A 23,490-nucleotide genomic window follows, 5' to 3' on the forward strand; every position below is an offset into this window, starting at 1 on the left:
TTATGTTACTCTTTATTATACAGTTATAGTTACTATGGTAAAACTACACAACTGTAATTAAAATAGAAAATAAATAAAATGACAAATATTATTAAAGGTCTTTAGACTTATTTATTTAATTCATTTTGATTTTACAGTAGTAACAGCAAAAGGAAAACAGGAACTTGTCATGAAAAATATAACTTTTTGAAAGCCTGTATATGTTTTTTGCTTTTGTTAATTACGTTGTCTTCCTTCAAATGGCCGTGCAAACATTTTACATGCATTGGGGATTTTTCACAAAGCGAAGTGCTTTGAAGGTATACTTTTTATTAATATGCCTGCTGAGAATCGAACACACAACCTTTACGCAGTAGGCTACTCTAGATACAGAAACACTAAATTCGTAATGCATACATAAAACCCAACAAAAACAGTTGTCAACGTTTTGTTTAGAGCGAGTTTAAGATTATCGAGATTACTGTACCAACTACCCAAACCAGAGTGAAAGTGTAGCCTACGGCGTCCACATCTGAAAGTAGACAGTGGTGCGGCCCCTTTAATAGATCAGCGTACGGCTTTAAAGGATTTGCCTGATAGTCTGCCGTGCCGTGCCGTGTGTGAGAGAGTTGAGATACATCAACAAGACATACGCACACATTGCTGTTCTCTAATAGGGAGATTGACATTAACTCGCGCGGAATCAAGACTCCAGGGACATCACACAGCTATTTTATACAGTGTTGTCCATCGGGAATCTGGTGTATTTTCCCAGCAATTTTCCATCAGGTGTCTGAAGGATTATTCACACACTATCAGCTGGGTTCATGAAACTTTGCTACGATTTACGAGCGAGGTAAGATTCAACACACACGCAGTATAATACTGAATCGTGCAACAGGCGATGTACAATAAATGTCCAATACTGTCATCTATATTCGAGTGACGAGCTTAAAACGAAGCGGGTTATATCGCTGACAGTATGTCGCACTAAGAACTCGCTGATTTAAATAAGCGTGCATACGTCATAATGAAAGCGTGCCATCGCTTTGTGATCTTTCAATTCATTATATGCTCATTTGAATGTGATGGTCGTCAAGGACACGATGTGTCATTCTGTAGGATACCAGGACTGGATATATTGTATAGTACATACACGCGCTGCTTACAATGATTCATATGATGGAGTGTGGTTATATATGTGATGGAGGGGAAATGACACAGTGCATGATGGTGACTGAAGTGTAAAGCGATTGGTGTAATGATCCGTTAATGCTGCCAATCTCAGTCTCCATTTTTGCATTGATATTCTAACCCATTAAATAATTTCTTAGCTTCCATTATTCATTGTTCATATGATTCGTTATTTTTTACATTGGTTTTATTGATTCGATTATCAAATGATTTATTAGTTCATTTACGGTGGTTGACTAGCTGAAGCATTGATGTATCGGTTCATTGATTCGTTTTGATTCATTCAATTTTTGTATCATGTTCAGCACTGGGACTATGAACGTCAGTACACTCTGTTTCACACAAACATGAATGTCCTTGTAAAATGTCTTTGCTGTCTTCTCTCAGTACACTGTCAATGCTCTTCACAAATCAATGGACCTCAGTGATGGATTTTCATGTAGAGATGTTTGCACTTTTGAGACCTGTGGATTGTGTGGGAGAATAGATATAGTTGACCTGAGACTTCTAGAGCTCTTATGGCAAACCAAATTTCCCATGACCACAATTGATAATCTGTTTTCCAATAACAAGACCTGAGGTTTCAAAGTAAAGTCTGATCAATAACTCATTGGAGGTCTATAGGCCCCATCTATGAAGTTTTGATAAATAATAGCACTATCTACAATGTGTTTCTGTACATTCTGTACTCCGTGTCCTTTTCTGTCATTTGTTGTCTTTTTAACCTTGTAAATGTCAATGTAGATGACATTTTACATTTAAATGTGTCACTATTTGCATCGGGTCAGTCTTGTGTAAAGGTCTGGCGCTCCAGGGCTTTGTCCATTTAGCTCAAATATTTTTCCATTAAAATACTGCTGAAACAATGTCAGTTACTATACAATATACAATCAGTACATTACAGTCATTATATACAATCAGTTCATTCTGAATAGTGTTTTCATCTTTTCTAGTCTTAATTTATATAAATAGACTTTATTCTCACCATTAATATATATATAGCCTTAGAAGCTGGCATGGCATTTAGAAGAAAGAAAGAAAGAATGGTGTTGTCACAGTACCAACATTTCAGTAGTTGGTATCAGTAAAAATTTATATTTCTCTCAATTTCGGTACCAAAGCAAAACACAAAAATATGTGAATTAAACAACACTATTTTATCAATAAAGTTATGTATCAATATAAGATAATAATATAAAAGCATTGGAATTCAGTATTTACTTTACATTTTATACATCGGCCTTTAATGCGTTTCCTCATTTCATCACAACAATCAAGTTTTAAGCAACTGCACAGCAACATGCTAAAAACACTCACAACACATATATCTTAGCAATACCCCACAACCTGCCATTGTAGTGGCATGGTTTGCACAGACAAACAACACTTTCATCTACTTCAGAAAGTACAAAGGATGAGTTCTTTCACTTATTTGCTTATTTTTTGACTATTTAAATAATTTAATTTACATTAGTGATATGGACTGTTTATCATGATATCAGACTCTTTAAAAAAATGGGGACATGGGTAAATGCTTCATTGAATGCTCTGTGGTAAATTCACAGTTTATTTCCAGAGGGATCTCCTGTCATTTTAAACTGTGGTCTATAAACACTTCACGAGGCAGCTAAGCACCTGGAGTCCAGTTACAACTCATAGCAGTCATCAAAGATGTTCTCTTGGCATTGGTCTTCATAACGTGACAGCAAATGAATTCTCCTTTAGCTTTAAAAGGTCACAAGTCACAGCCATGGAAACTGGCTAAGATACTCTTACACATGTACCCAACAAAAGTCCCGAAACTATGAGTCAGATGCTAAATCATTCATGGCTAATCTGTAGCCAACAATGTAAATAGATTAATACATCATCAGTTCACGGATATACATAACGTGTGTATTTGGTTTGATGCAAAACTCTTTAAACATGTCATTTAGAAAATTTACTGTCAAAAACGCTTTAGAATAAATTTAATATAATATTTACTAAAGCTGCGCCGATCAGGATTTTTGCAGCCCGATACCGAACAACGATTTTTTGTTGTTGTTGTTGTCATGATCAGCCGATACTAATGCCCCATACTGATTTTTCAAGTTAATATGTAGCTCTTTGATGACTGTATCTGTTTTCTCTAAAAATCGAGGCTGCCATCATGATGATTTCAACATCAGGGGACATTTAGTAAATATTAATAAGTATGTATTTATCAAAACTTTGATTAAAATATTTAAAATCTGCAATTAACAACCATACACCACAGACACTAATAAAGTGTGACACATGAAATTCTCAGAAATTTAGCTAACTTTAAGAAAATTAATAAGAATGCAATCACCATGCACCCCTCCGATCAACCAGCACCTGCAATGACCTGTACACACAGGAAGTAGTTCAAAAAGATTTCCACCATTTCTTAAAGGGACGGCATCCATTGTTGTAACACCACAGACATGAATTTGGGGGTCACTACTTTTTCTAAAATATTACAATATATATATATTTTAAAACAATATAATAAAATTGTACATATATTCACAATAAAACCACTTCATTTGTGTTAAAATTTTTATTTTGTTGCAATTACAATCCATAATACCTCTCTGATGTATGGTGGAAAAAATTGATATTTTGTTACAAATGCAATCTTTCAAACTCATTTAAATGTGTAAACTGTAAAAAAAATCAGTAGAAATGTCAGCTGGGTTGCCACTAATTTACCGTAGATTTAAATTAATGTTATTTACTGGCAACTAGGCATGGGCCGGTATAAGATTCTGGCGGTATGATAACCTTTAGCAAAAATACCACGGTTTCACGGTGTTACGGTTTTGCCATTGCAACACTAAAATGTGTTATTTTTTAAATGCCAGGTAAAAATAAAGCCTTTAAATTATAATATGCTTTCAAAAAATATATAATATTTTTGTAATGTATATTAAATGTAAAAATCAAATCAATCACATGACTTAATGATTTAATGAATTTTGTATAAACACAGCTCATACCTTGGAGACGGTATCACAGAATATTTCAGTGGTTTTGAAACCTTGACTGTTTAAAACCTCGGTATACCTTGAAGCCGGTAATCGGCCCATGCCTACTGGCAACATTTTGTTCAAATTACATTTAACATTTACAAGTCTTTGTCATCATAGAGTAAAACTAAAAAAACAGCATCAAGCAAAACATTCTGGGAAACAAAATCTGAAGCAAAAAACAGAAAAAGGTTGATGATGATTTCTGGTTCCCAGAATGCTTTGCATAAGGGCTGTTATTGTATAGTTTTATTCTGTAAGATAAAGACTTGTTAATATTTAAAATTTATTTAACTTTGAACAAACTCTTGCCATTAAATAACATAAATTTAAATCTACGGTAAATTACCGGCAACCCAGCTGCAACAACATTGTAATTTCTACGGAAGTTTTTTACAGTGTATTTTAGGATGCATTTATGCTAAATGCATTTAACAGGCTTATTCCTGTTAAAAGGAATGAAAATAAAACAATGCTCAGTCTTCAGTGTATGAATTAAATATACAGTACACTGATTCTTATAAAGTAAAACAGTTCTTCAGTCATGATCAGAGAGTGATTTTCTCTTTAATATTATAAACAAATGAATTGGGTTACTGTAGCTTTAAGACGTGAGAGAGATCTTTGCTCTGTACTCGTGCTGAATGAAAGGCTGTCTTTGTGACAAGAGCAGCTGCAAGGTAAAATAAAACTGTCAGAACTTTAAATCACATGCAAATACCAAACTTTAGCATGAAGATGTAATGTCCACGATAGATATGTTGTATACGCAGTTTGATGGGAATGTGAAGATGCGTCACGCTGCATGTTAGGACTGGATTGCCCCTCATAGAAAATACAGAGAGGCAGAGAGGAAATCCAGATTCGCAGGTTGTGTAAAAATATTCTCAAATTTCACCCGCATTCAGGAGCACCATGATGACAAAAGTAAATGGAAAGATCAGTTCATGAGATCAGAAAATTTAGCGAATACCGATGGAGTCATTTAATGTGATGATCAACCAAAACCGATCTATGGCCGATGTTTGGATCATCCCTAATATTTACTAAGAAAGTCAAATATTTTTATCCACCGAAAAGGCATTGAAAGGTAGATTTTTGAATTGATACATTGCAGAAACTTTTTTGTTTACATTTCAAATTCTCCACCAGGTTGGACAAGGTTGGACCTGCAAACTCTCAATGTTCTTGCTTCTACCTGCAAATTAAGATGTTTATCTCTACGTTTATTTTGTTCTTGCAGGGCTGCCATACACAATGTTAAGGTAAAGCCTAAAGCAGCTGTGTTGAACATGCTAAAGCGGCTGGACAAAATAAGATTCCGCGGTCCAAAGCGTGATGACTTCCTGGATCTACCCGAGTCCCCCACAGGGTCAGACACTGAGTGTTGTGATGACATACTGCTGAGACCTCGACTTTCAATACGAGACAGTGATGAGCAAAGAGACTCTGTAAGTCATTGTCTATTGTTATCATGTCTTTTCACAACCCATACAAGAATAAACATTCTGTCATTATTTACTTACTCTTGTTGTTCTAATCATGTGCGAGTTTCTTTGTGTATGGAGATCACACAAAATTATTATACAGTTATGTTCTACAAGATTACTAAATCATCTGAAGCTGTATGACAATTTTAAATGACAAACTAAAATTTAAGTTTCAAAATCTCCACAATTCTCGAATTTATCTATGCAGCCATTTGTATTGACCAAATTTTGTTAATGTTTGAGTTTCTTGCACTTGTGTTACATCACCTGGCTTTCTTCTGTACGTTCCTGTGATAAATCTTTTTTATCACAAGTCCGATCACATCGACTCCCATACATCACATAACAGCGCTAAGCAGAATAGGCTTGTTTAACGTCCTAGCTGTTATCTCATCCGGTCAGGCATCTGTCCACCAAATGGTGCATTGCCAACTTGTTTACACCGGACACACTGTGGCTTCAGTCTAATACCATTTCATTTACAGATGGTTGATGAAAGAATCCTTGGCTGTTATTGTGTTAATCAGGTTTTCTGGATCCCTGAGAGGTTTGTTTTCCCATCTGTATTTTGACTCCTTTCACATAATGATGAAAACATTAGATGTGTCATGCTGTTGGGTAAGTGTTTCACTATGGAGCCAACACTCCTTGCTTTTAAAATGTAAACTGAGATGCTGTTGAGTGACTTGCTTGTGGGTTTTTCTTTAGAGCATTTGTTTCTGTGGGGTGTCTAACTCTCATCCCTCTCACTGTCATTATGGCTTTTTTCCAAAACCATCTAAGCTACCCACCAGGCAACAGTTTTAAGGGCCATTTGTGCTCCCGGTGTGAAGGCTGTTACAAACTATAGACAGAAAAAAATGCCTTTTACATTGTCTAAAGAAAATATTAGCAGTGAAAAAAGTGAGGGTGTTGTGGATGAGTGCCAAGGCATTGGTATAGGTTTGCTAGTGAGTTTTAAGAAGTCGCTAGGATGATGCTAGGTGGTTGCTTACTGGCTGAAGTCAAAGAGCTTGTTTTTCTATGATAATGTGGTCTGGTCTGATATTTCCTGCCTTCTAATACCTTGTTCACACACTGACAGTCCAAATCTGATTTTTCTTCATTTTTATGTTTCATGTTGATTTGTGTGTTTGAGTTAAATAGAAAATTGTGGCTCCAACTCCCGATCACTTCTTTTCATGCTCTAGCTCCATCATTGGTGCAAGATATTAGCGCTCATTTTTGTGATATTTTGGCATAATTTGTTTTTTACAATGAAAGTTTATGGAGATGTGGCGTCTGTCTTTTTTATAGTCTATGGACTATACATTTTCATATTACATAACATTAAAGAGCACATTTCATTGTTAAAAAAACGACTTTATTTTGTGTATGTGGTATAATAAAATGTGTTTGCGTGGTTTATGGTTAAAAAATAACTCGCCTCATTGTTTACTTGGGGTTTGTATCGTTAACATGTACTAATACACGCTTACACACCAAAGGAAATTTAAAAATGTGAATCGAACAATAGTTGCTCTTTATGTATTTGCATTTATGTGGCACTGTGCAGATCGATAGTCGTAAGACATAAAAGCATCATAAAAGTGATCTGACAGCACTTCACTCTCGCAATGATTTGATGTCACATGCTAAACAGTCTGCACAGGGTCGCATGAATTTGAGCACACCAATTATATTCACCTCCATGCAACGTCATTGCTATAGAAACCAATGCAGCTATTACATAAAAAAAAAGGACTACAGGACACACAAATCGAATCTGAAGAATTGTGATACACAGTGTGCTGTGGACAGTCAGTCATTCAAATTGGATGTGCAAAAAAATCTGATTTAAATAGACAATGTGAACATAGTCTAAGACAGTGAGTTGCCCACCAAAGCACATTCTATTAATAGCCTCAATTTTATTAAATAAGCTTGGCTTCTATGTTAACATTTTTAAGAATGATAAAACATATGAACAAGTTAAATAAAATAAAATCACCAAGTAAAACAAAATGTTTAAGTAGACTACATCAAAATGGTAGCCCTCCCCCCAGATTGTTTTTTCCATTGTAGTAGCCCTTGCTCACAGAAAGGTTGAAGACCCCTGGTCTAAGATAAACCAATATAGTGTATCGAAATGGGTTTATTAAAAATTCTCATCCAAGATACTAGTGACATTTTAAAAACACCCAAGCTATTTTCCTCTGGCCCCATTTGTTTCACTATGGTTTCAAACACAAAGCAGCTATGATTTGCCTTAGAGCTCCAAATAATTAAAAAATCGAATTCAAATATATTTCTATAACGCTTTTCACAATTGTGTATTACTTATGAGATCTAATACAATTATCAAGATCAGATTTGTGGTATGATGGACAGACTTGTGTGCCTAGAGCATCCTAATGCTAACCACCACTTGGCATCCACATCCACATTTGTGACAAAATGTAGTTTGTTTGGGACTGCCTTTGTGTTAGCACCCCATTGATGCCTAGTAATATTGCTTGGGTGGGAAGCATGAGCTGGAGGGTCAGATTTTAGGGTGTTGTCGAAATGATCAATATGCTTTTGTAATGGTTATCAGGACGCTTGTTTTAACCTCTGTACACACTAAGATGCTAGATGGTGTCAACACATAGTTTGCATGTGTTTGCATGGGTAATTTGTTCCATCACGTGCAGCTTTAGTGTTGTAGTGTTGAATGCAACATTTTACTAACAGAGACTGTGGCCAGTGGTGCCGTGCTGGTTTAGACAGCATTAAAGTATGACTCATCCCTCATATGGATCAGAATAGCTCGGTCTCTCTGTTTGTTTCACATGCAAACACATGCAAAACCCTTTTTTTACCAAGTTGTATTATTTATATACTGTAGGACAGTAATTTTACTCTGCTGTCTATCCATTTTCTGCAGTGTTGAAGTGAAAGTATCAACTTCTATCTCAGGATTTTTCAGATAAGCATGTTTGGCCCTATATAGAAATATTAGATTTATATTACAAAATATTACGATATGAAACCAAAACATCATCACCAAAAAAATGTGAGCGTGCAGGTGTCCTTTGTGTTGGCACGCTGCTCATTAATGCTTGTGCCTCGTGGTCTGGATAAGATGTTAAGAACCTTTTAATAAGCACTTTTTAAAGAGTTTGTTGTCTTTAGATGGTATGTAAATATGCCCTGTTTATTAATACAACACGATTTTATATTTTATAGCAAATTATGTCTCAACCCCTACATGAAGCAGTTTGTCTCCTGCTCTCCTTCACGCTCTGACACGTTAGTCTTTACTGTTTTTAAAGTTATTTATTAGTATCGCCTGAGGTACAAGATGCTACTTATCTGATAGTCTTGGAAACCAAACTATATTTATGACGTTCAGTAATGCTAACATTTTACCAGGTGTTAAGATCCTATACCCATGCTTAAAGGGATAGTTCGGCCAAAAATGATATTAAACCCATGATTTACTCACCCCCAAGCTGTCCGAGTAGCATATGTCCATCGTTTTTCAGACAAACACATTTTCGGATATTTTAGAAAATGTTTTAGATCTTTCAGTTGATTAAATGTAATGTTACGGGGTCCACCCATAGTCCACGACCTTCAAGTACAAAAAAAGTGCGTCCATCCTTCACAAAATAAATCCAAACGGCTCCAGGATGATAAACAAAGGTCCTGAGGGTAATCCGTGCGGTGTTGTTGTAGAAATATCCATATTTAAAACTTTATTAACGTAAATAACTACCTTCCGGTAGCGCCGCCATCTTAGACTCCTCTGTATTCAGGAGAGAGTATTAGCGTTGTGCACACACTTTTCTTAGTGACGTATGACAAATTCGGAGGGCGGGGGCAGCAGAGTAGCCTCCGTAGGCTGTGTAAGCTCTCATCCTGAATGCGGACGCGACAAAGATGGCGGCGCTACCGGAAGGTAGTTATTTACGTTAATAAAGTTTTAAATATGGATATTTTTACAACAACACCGCGCGGATTACACTCAGAAGACCTTTGTTTATCATCCTGGAGCCGTTTGGATTTATTTTGTGAAGGATGGACGCACTTTTTTGGACTTGAAGGTCGTGGACCCCGTAACATTACATTTAATCAACTGAAAGATCTAAAACATTTTCTAAAATATCTGAAAATGTGTTTGTCTGAAAAACGATGGACATATGCAACTTGGACAGCTTGGGGGTGAGTAAATCATGGGTTTAATATCATTTTTGGCGGAACTATCCCTTTAATCAAATTCCTTTGGACCCCACATCGATTCCACTGGACAAAACATGTGAAAAAACTAAATGATAATAATAAAATGTCAATTAAGTGGTTTTTAATCAAATATATCAAACTATGGGGTGGAATCCCGCACATGGCTTATCTTAGTCCCAGATTAAAATGCATGTTTGAGCTGCCTTAGTTTAAAAACACCTTGTACTGAAATATTTTAAAGAGCAACTATGGTCCGACTCACAATTTTACATTCCTTTGGTGTGTAAGTGTGTATTAGTACGATATGCAAAAGGTACATACCCCAAAGTAAACGATGACGCGAGTTCTCTGTCAGTTCTCCTGTCAGCATTGCATTGTGCACGAATCTTTCAAACATGGTAAGGAGCGTCACAGGTATTCATGAGTATTGTACAAAATCAATGTGTTTAAGAAAGGCGGGATATCTGGAGCTTCAAAAATGTACAGTATGTGGAAAATAATGAGTTTTTTTACCATAAACCATGCAAACACATTATATTATACCAAATACACAAAATAACTTAGTTTTTTTAGAAATGAAATAGGTGCCCTTTAACTTTCATCAGTGCCATTGTTTTGTCTTAAGATGCACACACACGTTGTTTTTGTATGGTTTGTTTGTAAAAACTACTCAAATGTCCTAATATAACTAAACCCTAGTGCTGGATTAATCTAAACTTTGTTTCGAAAACTGCCCCATAATAGTTACAGTATAATTCAGTTAGCATACTAGTAAACCTGCTAGCTTAGCATAGCACTAACCCTGCATGAAATGCTGCATTAAAAAGACGTCTAATAACCGTCCCAACACAGCCTAAACATCTTGGCTAAAACAAGGCAATTTTGGGCTGTCAGTGAAAATTTTATTGACGTCTAACCATAGGAAAAAATTCATTAAATAAATAAATAAAATCAAACACCCTGTAATCTTTAAGGTTCCATTTTTAAAAAGTCAGATTTTCAAATTTGATTTGTTAAATACAGTAGAGTAACATTTATAGACGGTTTCATCTGTCACACAAGCGCTGTCACGGTTACGTGCCTGAACCAAAGTAAACTTCTGGTCTGTATTTGTTTATCGTTTTGACAGGTGGCTAAACTGATCTCTGAAACAAATACCTTGTCAAAAATAAAATGTTTTGGTTTGCTGAAGGCGAGGGGAGACGCCAAGCATGGATTACAACTGTGCAGAGATTTTGGCAGCCAGGCAAGAATTCAAGGACCTGTAGCTAATATTGTATGCATTAATTTTACACAGTCACGTTAGCTCAGTGTATTTTAATAGCCCAAGTCATAAAAGTTTACAAGATATGTTAAAGGTCAAGTTCTTTCTGATCCCATTTTTAAAACCATGGTTACAGTAATGTGTAATGTTGCTGTAATAGCATAAATAATACCTGTAAAATGATAAAGCTCAAAGTTCACTGCCAGCCGATTTATTTTCTTTAACAGAATTCGCTTTTTAAAGCCTACAGTAAACGGACGGTTTGGACTACAGCCCTCTACTTCCTGCTTTAATGACGTCACTAGAACAGTTTTTTGACTAACCTCCGCCCACAGGAATACGTCAGTCGCCAGCTAAGCTAACGGCAAGCTAATCTGCTATAGAATCACAACACACTAAACAAACTACAGTACACAATCAGAACTCGATACATATTTCTGAAGGAGGGACTTCATAGAACAAGGAAGACATTGTGGAAACAGGACAGTGAAAACAGCGCTATACAGATAAGTAAATTGTGTGAAAAATACCGCGGTTTTTTACACGTGAAACATGAACACATGTTAAATTGCGCACTGTAAACACAATCAAAGCTTCAAAAACACATAAAGCACATGAGCTTTGAATATTTCTTTGGTAATTATTGTCACACTGGAAATTATACACTGGAAAGTAGAGATGCACCGATATATTGGCCAATAATTGGTATTGGTCGATTCAAATATATATTTCACACTATCGAACGATAGTTTAAAAACAGCCGATAGTCATGGGTGATTTATCTTGTCAATCAAAGAAGAACAGGAAAATGCAATGAATTTGAGCTCTGTGTATAGAAAATGTAATGTTCATTATTAATGGTCATTATATGAATGAATAACATTAAGAAAATTTTATCTTCAGATACTATCGGTATCAACGTCAATATCAGCAGTTATCAGTCAAAATAATCTGTAAATTTTTATTATATCAGTGCATGTAGTTAAGTTCCATGTTGATGGATACAGTAGAAATGTATCCAGTGACCATTTTTTTAATTGTCTTAAAAGACCTTTCATATTTATTTGTTTTACTCCGTCTACTGCTCTGCTAGACTATGCACATGTCAAGGTTGTCAGGCTGGTTTTGTCATTTTCTTTGGTTTAAGATGCTAAGACACTGTGTCTATAACTTAATGCATATTGAGCAAAGATGAGCTTGCAGGTTGCATATGTGCCAGGTGAGCAACTGCCATTAAAATGACTGCCATATGGGGTTTAATTTATTTCAGGAGCGTGTTCACACATACATTCAGACAGGCCGATGACATTTTTTAGAATATGATATTTTTATTCTGGTCGTGGTTATCTGCTCGAAAGTAATGAGACAGGATTTCTATGGTACTCTTATTATATCACTATTGCTCTCACTTCCTCTCCCAAACACCTCCATAATTTGGTTTCATATTTCTTTAAAATACGTTATCCTTTGCTTTTGTCCATGTGTATATATGCATTTAAAACACGCCTAAGGAGATATATTTACTGCAGTGTGCATCTGTCATGCCGGCGTGCTGTAGAGACCTCTGCGTGCACTGACAGTCGCATTGGCCTCTTAAAGAAACCCTCTCTCTTTTCTCGCTCTCTCTCTCTGCAGTGCCTCCCTCTCTGCTAATCTCTCACTCACCTACTTTCTCTCTCGCTCACTGCGGCTCGTCTTTCTGCGGATCTCGTGTTCTGTTGACGTGTGTGTGTGTGTGTGTGGTGGGATGGAGTCGTGCTATCAATGAGTCCTACAGTTTGCATTCGACAGTGTAATTGGCCTCCAGCTTGAGGTTTGTCTTTGTGTGTGTCATACCACAACAGGAGGACAACAACATACAGAGGGCTGGTTTTCTGTAAGTCATTGCTTTGAGACGAAATATGTGTGTACGTGTGAAGGATTCTAATTCATGAGCAAATTATTCTTTTGAGACCAGTTCATAAAAGCTCTTTGATTTAATTGTTTACAAATCGGTTTCAGTTTCAGTTTCAGTGGTTCTGAAATTGAAGAACAATTCATTGCTGAGAAGCATCTCATTCAGACATGTCTTGTTCACGGTTATCTGGTTTAACTGTTTAATCAAATTAATCAAAATTGACTCAACTCATTAAATTTAAACCGTCTGTTTCAGGTTTGACTTAGGTTGACAGTAGGGGTGTAAGAAAATACTGATACATGAGAGTATAGTGATATTCAGATTGGCAATACTGTATGAATTATAAAAAAGCAATATCATGGCAGTTGTTTCATTCAGAGATCATCTCGATCACTAGATAGCTTTCTTCTTATCTCCAAACTTAATGACAGGAAGTACTTGCATAGGGGCATGCCATATTTTTTGCTACGGTTTGCATATGGTGGTGTGTTCTCAATGACAGCTTTCCTAAAATTCTATCCTATTATATTCTTAAAATAGGAAATATCCCAATATTCCCATCTCGCTTTACAGTATCGAAATGCAGGGTCGGTGCCAGATAATTCAGAATAAGGGGGCCTCCATGTTTTACTGGGGGGCCATGTCTTGTTTACCTTATTATTTATAATTAGTAGTATATTATTATTATTATTATTATTATTATTATTATTACATGGCACTCTAAAAAGCTTGGTTCTGATTGGCCATTTGCGACATTCCAAGGTATTTTATTCTCAGATTACAACCGGCAGGTACGTGAGCGAGTCATCTTAACAGGCACAGTTTAATAATATGAATTAATGCAGTATAAATATGCATAAGTAATAGCATATATGAGATTTTATTTTTGACATTGATTTTTTTTCCAAATAATCAAAACAAATGTGCTTCTTTTGACTTTGAACTTGTTTTAACGCTTCTTAGCTTACACAGTAGGGAATGGATTTCCCTCGAAGAAGGTTTGTAATTCTTAAAGCAACGCTAAAGAGTTTTTGCTCTTTGCTCCCCCTACAGGTTGGAAACGGAATTGTCCATTACCACTGTCGTAAATAATTAAGCCTACTGCAGCAAAGCTGGTTCTGATTGGATTGTAGGTCTGCCGTAAAGCAAGTTTTTGTAGTTTTCACTCGAACTACAGGACCGCGACCCGACGGTTGGAAACTTCTTTAGTGCGGTTTTGGCCGATAGAGGCTTCAAAGCGAATGTGAAAGTGCCGTTCACCCTGTTGCGAGTGGATGAACGACTGAAACTTTTTTGGAAACGTTATTTTAAGGTAAAAAAAAAAACTCTATGGTCTTGTCGTGGTTGTCCAGTGTTTGTCACAAGATGGCGCCAAACAGTAATCTTTATTGATCTTTATTGGCGCGGAGCGATTTTACTCATACAAGTAGTACCGGCTAGGCGTTATTACTTTGGAGCGGTTATTATTTGAAAAGAACGAACCTGCAAATGTCTCAACTGACCAATCAGAATCAAGCATTCCAGAGAGCCGTGTAATAAGTCTTGATAACTTGGCGGGATTTATTCTGTGATAACTGACTGGCTGTAAGTTATCCCTTACTTATACTTCAATAAACCTTATAAAATATTAAATGTGTCACTTTAAAACTATAACTTATCATGACGCTAAAGTGCAAGACTATGCATAGATAACTTGCGCAAATCATAACATCCAGCACATAAACAAATAAAAAAAAGCGGAAAAAAAACAATGTTACTGACAGATCTATACAACAATGAGATTTTGAAGAGCTGCGGACGATAAAAACAGGACGCATTAAACTTTCTAAGAACAAGGTCCTTTTATTTTTCGCGAAAATTCTTTGTAAGGTCTCGCTCAACTCCTCGAACATGCAGCAACATTTAGTGCAGACAAAACACTAAGAAAAGCTTTAAGAACTCTACGTTAGCACTGCATTATGGGTTACTATATTTTTTCCCTATTAATTATACCCTTAATTTTAACCAGTATTCATGGTATAACTAAATTAATTTGCAACAATTATTTTATTATCAGGTTCATTATTATTTTGAGAAGTAACTCATGAGACTCAAGTGAACGGGCCTCTCCCTCACTGGGCCCCCTCGTGGCACGGACACACACATTACGCCGCAACCCATGTACCAAGTATCATATCATATACGATTCTTACTGATACACAGCCCTAGTTGACAGGTATATTAGTAGCATTTGTTTAATAAGAATTTGACTGACAGGGAGAAATTGACTATTAGCTAAATAGACCAAATGTTAACAAATATCATGTAGCCTACTAATAATAATTAGGTAATTAGGTTATGTTATCCTCAAAAAATTTCTTATCTACTGAGAAAATGAAATAAATAACTGATGAGAAGAAATAAATATAACTTTCTAATAGGGAATTTTCGATTATTCATAAAAGAAAAGTACTAAATGCAGTTGATGCATGGTAAACTCCGATCACCTAAAGTAAATTTGTATCTGTAATGCGAGAATAATAGTGTATGTTGCCTCTAGCTGCTGCAAAGTTTAGAAAGGTTAAAATGTCATGTACAAACTTTTTCATAATTTTGTATGTTTGCCTGCAGGCTGGTTCAGGGACTCTGGCTGTCATGCAAGACCTGAGGAGCGAATCAGAACGTCTTAATGAGGTCAAGGGTCATTTGGAAATTGCCTTACTGGAGAAGCACTTCCTCCGTGAGTACTAGATGAATACAGTATCTGCTGTCCTGTCTTTTATACTTTTTTATTTATACGTTGTTTCACAAAGTTTGTTGTCTCTGTGATGAGCCTCTGATGCCCATGTACCTTATAGGGCAGAAAACTTCAGTACAAACACAAGAGCGTTCCAGTGCTAAATAGGCATGGGCCGGTATAAGATTCTGCCGGTATGATAACCTTTAGCAAAAATACCACGGTTTCACGGTGTTGCGGTATGGCCATGGCAACACTAAAATGTGTTATTTTCAAATGCCAGGTACAATTAAGCCTTTAAATTATAATATGCTTTCAAAACATATATAATATTTTCGTAATGTATATTAAATGTAAACATCAAATCAATCACATGACTTCATGATTTAATGAATTTTGTATAAGCACAGCTCATACCTTGGAGACGGTATCACAGAACATTTTAGTGGTTTTGAAACCTTGACTGTTTTAAACCTCGGTATACCTTGAAACCGGTAACCGGCCCATGCCTAGTGCTAAATGGTGATGATTATGTATTTTTTGCATCTGGTCAAGAAAGGGAAGTGCATTGGCTTTAGCCCTCACCGTGGACAGGATGTCAAATATGCACTAATTCTATCCAATTATAAAGTAGTAAAAATATATTCTAAAGAAAATATGTGTGTTTGTGTGCAGTAAAATCTGATGTTTTCTTTGGTAATATTTGAGATACAGTATAAACATATCCTATACAAATACATATACAATGTTTTATTAGATTTTTGGGGCTTTGGCAAAGTTTTGACCTGTACTGACATTTGTGCTTTTGTCAGTGGCTTAAAAACCTAATAATGGCAAAAGTCTCATAACACTGTGTTCAGCACAAACTGGGCTTCAATAATATGTGAGCAACATGTATGTATTGACATATTTAGTTATAATTTCACAAGTATACCTTATAGCAGGTGTCTCCAACCTTAATCAAACACACCTGAAGCAGCAAGTCAAAGTTTTCAGGGTTGCTTGATAATTATAAACAGCTGGATTGGAACTGAAGTCTGCAGGACGATAGCTCACCAGGAGTAGGTTTGGAGACACCTGCCTTATAGAAACCATAGTTTTACTACAGAAAAAGTATAGCAACCATGTTTTTGACTAAATGCAATTGTATTACCATATGTTTTATAGAAATATTGCGATTAAACTGTTTTTTTGTAATGAGACAATGGTACATTTGTGGTTACAGTGGTTTAGCTACAAATAGTAAAATTATGGTCAATAGCTGACTCTATGGGGGAAACTCCTGTTTACTCTGCGATTGAAGCCTATTGGTAAGCAGCGTTTGAGCATGCCGAAATGGGGCTCAAACTGATTTTGCCAAGTGAGGGATGTCCTCAGTCAGGGCAACATATTGTGTTGACCCAAGGAACCTAAACCCACCCCAAACACCAACCCTAACCATAACAAAACCTTAAAATCAGAGGGACATGATAAGTGAAAACAATAGTCTAGAAACAGCTAATCCTGGTTGTAAGCTTAAACTGTAAACTTATTTCTGAAATCTGATTGGTTGATTGAAATGTTGTCCCAGGGTCAACATAATGGGTCAACAACGTTGCCCTGAGGACATCAATCACTTGGCAAAATCAGGAGAGCCCCGAAATGGGAGCGGATAAAGCCCTATATAAGTCTGAGTCGAACACCACACAATACCTTTTTCAACTGAAGTGCGCAGGCAAAAACACTCGCTGCGTGACGTTAAAGCACGGCCTTAACTGCTCGTTCACATTATCTCAGGGAACCAGAGTTACGTGAGTAACCTTATCGTGCCCTTTTGATGCGGTTTACATCGCATTGTGTCAGTAGCTCACTCTATGAAGAAAATATCCAATCATGCCTTTACTGGAGAATAGGCGCTAAATAGAATCCCAATTAACTCTTTCACCGCCATTGACGAGATATCTCGTCAATTAAGAGAAAACGCTTCCCCGCCAATGACGAGATTTTCCGTCTTTCCACAATACTGCTATTATCCACCAGGTGGCACACTTCCGCAACTTATACAACCCGGACTTAGCGCCTCACATGAAAGAGAAAGAACTCCTTGTATGTTTTAAAGATCGGAAAAAAAAGAGGGAAAGAGTTAAACGGGTTTGTTTGAGCGAGTTCGGGAGTCCGGATCTCGGAAGTGTAAAAGCACAAGACATATGGTTGAACTGTAGATGAGTGGGCTTTCAGAATCGTGGACAGATCCCAAGACAGGACTGCACGTGGCCATGGAGGGTGATTTACTGCTATATCCGCCACATAAACCTTGAGTGTGGAGGCCGCAAGGGGCCGCCATCCAGCAGCTTCTGCAGAAATGATAGGATGTGTGCCACATCACATCTGCTATCGACTATCGACATTATTTCTGGGGCACTTAACCGACTTACAGCTATCGTGACAGGCCTACTGCTTGGAAAAATTCCCTTGGGCATTGTGTGTTCTCCTCTGAGGCAAACAGGATCTGAGCCCGCCTCATCCATATCTCGGAAGAGCTTAGCTTGGCACACTTGCAGAACTGCCATAGTGTAAAGGGCAGAAGCGGAATGGCCGTTGACGGCGTAAGACTAAGACCCCAAAGACGAGCTGAGATATCATGGTTTGGAGGGATGTCTGAGCTTCGTCCTCCAGCCGCTTGCCGATGAAAGGCAGAGGTGGGCAGGTACCGAGTCTTTGAGCGTCTGAAAGCTTGGAATAGCCGTGTTTATCTTCACCGTCGACCACCAAGAGGACCAGGCCGACGGAATTGTATGTGAAGATAAAGTGCGGGGGGTGCACCAGGAGCCAAGAGGCCTTGATGAACATCCTGGAAGAATGGGGCTTGTCCCTAATGAGACAGCTGACGGCCATGAATATTGGATTGTGGCACGGGGGTGTGGCAATCTTAGCTCATTTCAGGTAATGAAGTAACAAGAGAAAAACTGTACTTCTTCTTCTTCTCATGCAGTTTACACAAAGTAAGAAGATTTGTTTCCAATTTTCCATGCACAATATAAAAGCCATTCCAAGCAATATGCAGACATATATCTTTTGTTTGTCTGACAAGTATTCGCTAAGTTATAGTTAATTTTGTGACGCAGTTCTGAACAGTTCAGGACACTGAGGGAGAGAGAACAGAACGTGCATCATGTTTATTTTCTTAATTTTGCAAAAAACACAACATTTTAAACAATAAAAACTAGACACTTTAAAATTTTGAATGCTGTCTAAATCATATCTGCATGTCCAAAATCAGAGTAATGGTCTCATTGCAAAGTGATAAAAAAGAGATTGTGGTGCCCGCACAGCGGTGGACCCCTGAGTGTTAAAAATGCCAAAAAGTCTTGTAGTTATTGTATGGTAATTGTACACAGATGAGCTATAACATTCGAATTACCCCCAGCCTAGCAATGAACGCACCTGGCAACCAAAGGATGGCACATATACAGTTCATAGAGAGATATATAGACCAGTGTCTGAAGGAGTAAAGCTGTGGTTTATTGGATTTTGATAAAGTACAAATTGTGATGCCACTGTGTCATGGAACTTGAATCTTAGAAATGGGGTGCCTTATGTGTTGTTTGTGTGTTATTGTAGTGAGTACATATCAAAAGTGTTGCACAGATGGCCAACTGGCATCCAGCTGCGTGTCATCTGAAGCTTATTGATGCCTGAGTGGAGTAGAGATTGTCTCCAATATTCACAGTGACCAACACAGGGCCACAATGTGACAAATCATCATCAGCTACAACACTGGTGACCAGGTCAATGTGTCCAAGCGACCACACAGTTTATCACAGCCTTCTGCTTATGTGCCTGCGACCAAGCCTTGTTGTTTCTACTCTTTAATAATAAGGGTCAATCAGAATGACTGAGAATAATTTGCTTTCTGTTTGTTTCTTGGGAATTAAACTCATGACCTTTGTGGTGTTAATGCAGTGCTTTATCAGTTGAGCTACAGGAACTCTTCATGGTTCTTATGTTTTTTCATAAGTGTATGATGAACAGATGCTGAGTTTGACCCACTGCTGACATCAATTCCCACTTGTGACTGATAGTCTATTTTAAGTGTGTCTGTGTGTGTATTCCTGTCTTTAAAGCTTGGACCGATTTAACACTGCATTAACAGTTACTTAAGTCACTTGTGCTGTCGTCAGGGGTTTCCCAGTAGACTCTGGTCTTAAGTATTGTTTTTATGAAACTAAGAAAAATAGCCCTCATTGGCCCTGTTTAGCCATTATAAAGAGGTATTGTATATTTTTTGAGTCTTTAAAAGTTTCTAGATACTAGTATTCTAGTACTTGTTACATATAGTTTTGAAAAATAATTTCTACAGATTTATTTAATGATTAAAGTGGCAAATATGTTTTATGTTGTTGATACGTCTATGTGGTGTTTTACTGTATGTGCCCCCCCTGGAAAATTAAGTCACAATGAGGAAATAAAAAAATGTTTATTGTTATATGCCTCTATTGAAAGACCTTTAAAATGATGTATAATTTGTAATAATCGGACAGAAATCAAAAAGAAAAAAACACAACCATACTTTAAAATCACCAATATTTATAGGAAAAATATATTTTCTACTATTTTCTTTCTTTTTTCTTATATCTTAAATACTGTTACACATCAGAAATGTTTCCACCAAGTGTGTATATGTGTTATCGGGATCGCACTGTCTAAGGCCGCATTTACTGTACATTGCTTGTTTAAAGGGACTCAATGAAAAAAAGATGATGTAATAAAAAAAATACTGATACTGTCGGGAACTGCCCGCTTGTGATGTTAGGTTCTTGAACGAATCGTTCTTTTGAGCCAGTTCTCAGGAATTAACCGGTCGATCTGGTTCACAAATCGAACTGAATCAAACTTTATAGTTTTGGGCATAGATTCCGGGTTGATGACGCATAGCCGAAATAGCACGTCAGACTCAAAAAGAACCGAACGAAGTTTGTCGATGATTGCCGAGGCGAGGATTGCCGACGATTCTGACGGATGAGTTGATGACACTGCGTGTGAATCACCGAGGATTTGAATGAGCCTGATGCGTGAAGTTTCTTTTTTTATTAGTTTCTTGATATGCTTGTTTTATTAAAAAGCTTTAGTTTTGGTACGATTTATTGTGCATGCAAATCATACTGTAGTTTTAATGTGTTGATACAAACGACTTTATTTGAATGTTTCATTGATATAGTAAATGCGTAGTGATGTCATTTCTTGATGACATCAGGAACCGGTGAATCGGCTTTTTGAACCGGTTCCAAACTTTTCGAACTGTCCAAAAAGAGCCGGTTTGCGGAAATGAATCAGACTTTGCATCACTACTGCCCGCCCGGTCGCTCTATCATGACTGAGCGAGACAGCGGGGAACGAACCCAATTGCAGACGAGATTGGGGAACATGAAACAAGACTTTATTAAATGACAAACACAAAGCAAAAACCCACGATGGGGAAAACAGTGCTAGAAATAATATAGACTAGACAGGACTGACTCCTAACAAACAGAACTGGGCTCGACCCAAACACGGACTGGACACAAGCCGATCGACGCGATCCGGGGAGACCTGACAGACAACATAATCAAGGACATGACAAATACATTTAAATACACAATGCACGAGCACAGGATGCTAGACAACAGGGCATTATATAAGGGAACAAATCAAGAGGGAACAGTGGAAACTAATCAAACATTAATGGGAGAGCTAACAAGGAGACGGGAACACAAACGAGACACAGCAGCACACAGACCAAACAAAGGCCATGTGCTACAACACAAAACATGGGTACCGCCACGATCATGCCACATGACCAAACAACCATGAATAACTATGACAGGAGGGCAGGATCATGACAGATACAGTCAACAAATTAGTATTGGGCATCAAGATTTGTAGTGTCCATCCTCTTTTGCACACGGTTTGAATGTGTCAGATCAGCGTGATTAAGATGTTTTTTTATGTCTTGTTGCTCCTAATAACTCTTTCATTATCTCGTGCATATTTTAAAATCTAAACCAAAATGGACATGCATTCTTTGTATTATGAAAGACTTAAGAATGTACAGCTCTCAGAAAATGTACACGAAAGATCACAGATGTTTAATTACTATTTGGTGTGTGTGTCTGTGTGTGCATTGTTGCTAGGTCATAGTGTCACAGTATGTCATTGAAGGTTTAGTAATGAGATTAAGAGACGAGAAGTTCACAGCCTTTTCTGTATCCAGATACACCAAACTAATGCACAGAACTGTTGGATTTGACATGCTCTAATTTAAATTACACAGTCTATTGTGATAATAGGCTCCATTTAAATTGTTAAATTGTTCTTTGATATTTACATAAAAGGTATGTAACTTTAATAAGTGCAAAAATTATCCTGAAATGTTTTTACATGACCATTTACAACCCTAGGATTTTTCCTTTGAATGAAATGCTCTATTTTTGTCCATTTGGAAGGGTCATGAATAATAATATTGAGCTTTGCTCTGATTGCTCTGCTCTGAGGCTAATGCCAGTAGCTCACATTAGTAAACAGACCTTATAGGTTTTAGTTCCTGTATCAGACGAAAGTACAGATTTTGAGGAACAACTATTTTTTTAGATATTGTAAATGTTTTTTTTTTCAGTATGGACCTGCAAAATGTAACTGTAAAGTCAGTACTAGAACTTAAGCTTAAATGCTTGCATATAGCATTAATTAGCATATAGCGCTAACTCAGCAGTCACAACTTTGTTTTTAGCATTTTATCTCGACTGTGATGTCACAGTTGGTGTTATGTTGAGATTGGTCTGTTCCCTTTCAGTCGGTCACTACGACGTCACGTCGTGACCGACGAATTGGGAACTCGCTTAGAGAGACCAATCTGCTTCGTACTCTACTAAAACGCCAATGAACTTGGCATTGAGATATTTGCATAATGCTGGCGCCGCCCCGCCAGGTGCGTATATAAGCCACAGTTGCAAATATGGAAATTAGCTTTTTCGCTTCGAAAGCCGGCATTATCTGCTACTGAGAAGCTACTCTCTGCTCTTCTGGGAACGGTTGCTGAAATCGATTGACAAGCAGTACTGACACAGCGGACGCTCGCAGTATTCCACTGCTCTGCATCTTTTTTGTTTTGAGTTTAGTGTGTGCGTTGCCTCTCCCTGTGCGCATCATCAGCTGAGCACCTAAGAGTGATTTCCCTAAAGAGTGATACGTGAGAGCTCTGTGTGTCTCTCTGTGAGAGCATAACCCTCTTGGATTGCGGAGACGACTGTCGTTTCTACGGGAACGGCGTCCGCGCCTTTGCAGTGCTGAACGCCGCCATGGTGCGGCTGTCAAGTGCTCGCAGGACGCTCTTCGCATCACTACGCTGAGTAGGACGGAGGATGCGTCCTTCACCTACCGGCCTTCTCATCCTCAGCCGGTTGAGGCTCCGGTGGAGACTGCAGAGTCGTGTTCTGCGATTTCTGCCGAATCCATTGGACCTCCTTCTGATCCCGTCACTTCTGCAGCATCAGAGGGGTGCCCATTTTTTTCCCTCCGAGGGGGAGTTGTCCTGGAGATGGCGGCCGTGCCCGCTTGAGCGGCGAAGACGGTAGAGTTGGAGGGGTTAATCCCTCTCCGCCCGAACCGTCCCGCCCACATGATTGGTACTTCGGTGCTGCCCGGGCCTCTACGGTCCTCACCTCCTGTGCCTGCCTTTCCCGACGGCACAAAGAGCT

General features: G+C 37.7%; 1 protein-coding gene across 3 annotated transcripts in view; it reads left to right on the top strand.

Annotated features, from left to right (window-relative positions):
- The first annotated feature begins 546 nt into the window (after positions 1-546).
- gramd4a (GRAM domain containing 4a) overlaps positions 547-23,490 on the top strand; it is a 57,841-nt gene continuing 34,897 nt past the window's right edge. Inside the window, exons 1-3 of one of the 3 annotated variants that reach the window (XM_065274636.2) lie at positions 547-835; positions 5,452-5,659; positions 15,673-15,781. In XM_065274636.2, the coding sequence (XP_065130708.1) occupies positions 807-835; positions 5,452-5,659; positions 15,673-15,781 (346 nt within the window). In that variant the 5' untranslated portion in view covers positions 547-806. Of the gene's footprint in view, positions 836-5,451; positions 5,660-12,871; positions 13,042-15,672; positions 15,782-23,490 lie in introns of those variants that run through there. The other 2 variants (XM_065274637.2, XM_065274638.2) reach the window with 2 other exon arrangements.

This window comes from Paramisgurnus dabryanus, chromosome 1 (assembly GCF_030506205.2).
Source record: "Paramisgurnus dabryanus chromosome 1, PD_genome_1.1, whole genome shotgun sequence".
In the NCBI taxonomy this organism is placed as follows: domain Eukaryota; kingdom Metazoa; phylum Chordata; class Actinopteri; order Cypriniformes; family Cobitidae; genus Paramisgurnus; species Paramisgurnus dabryanus.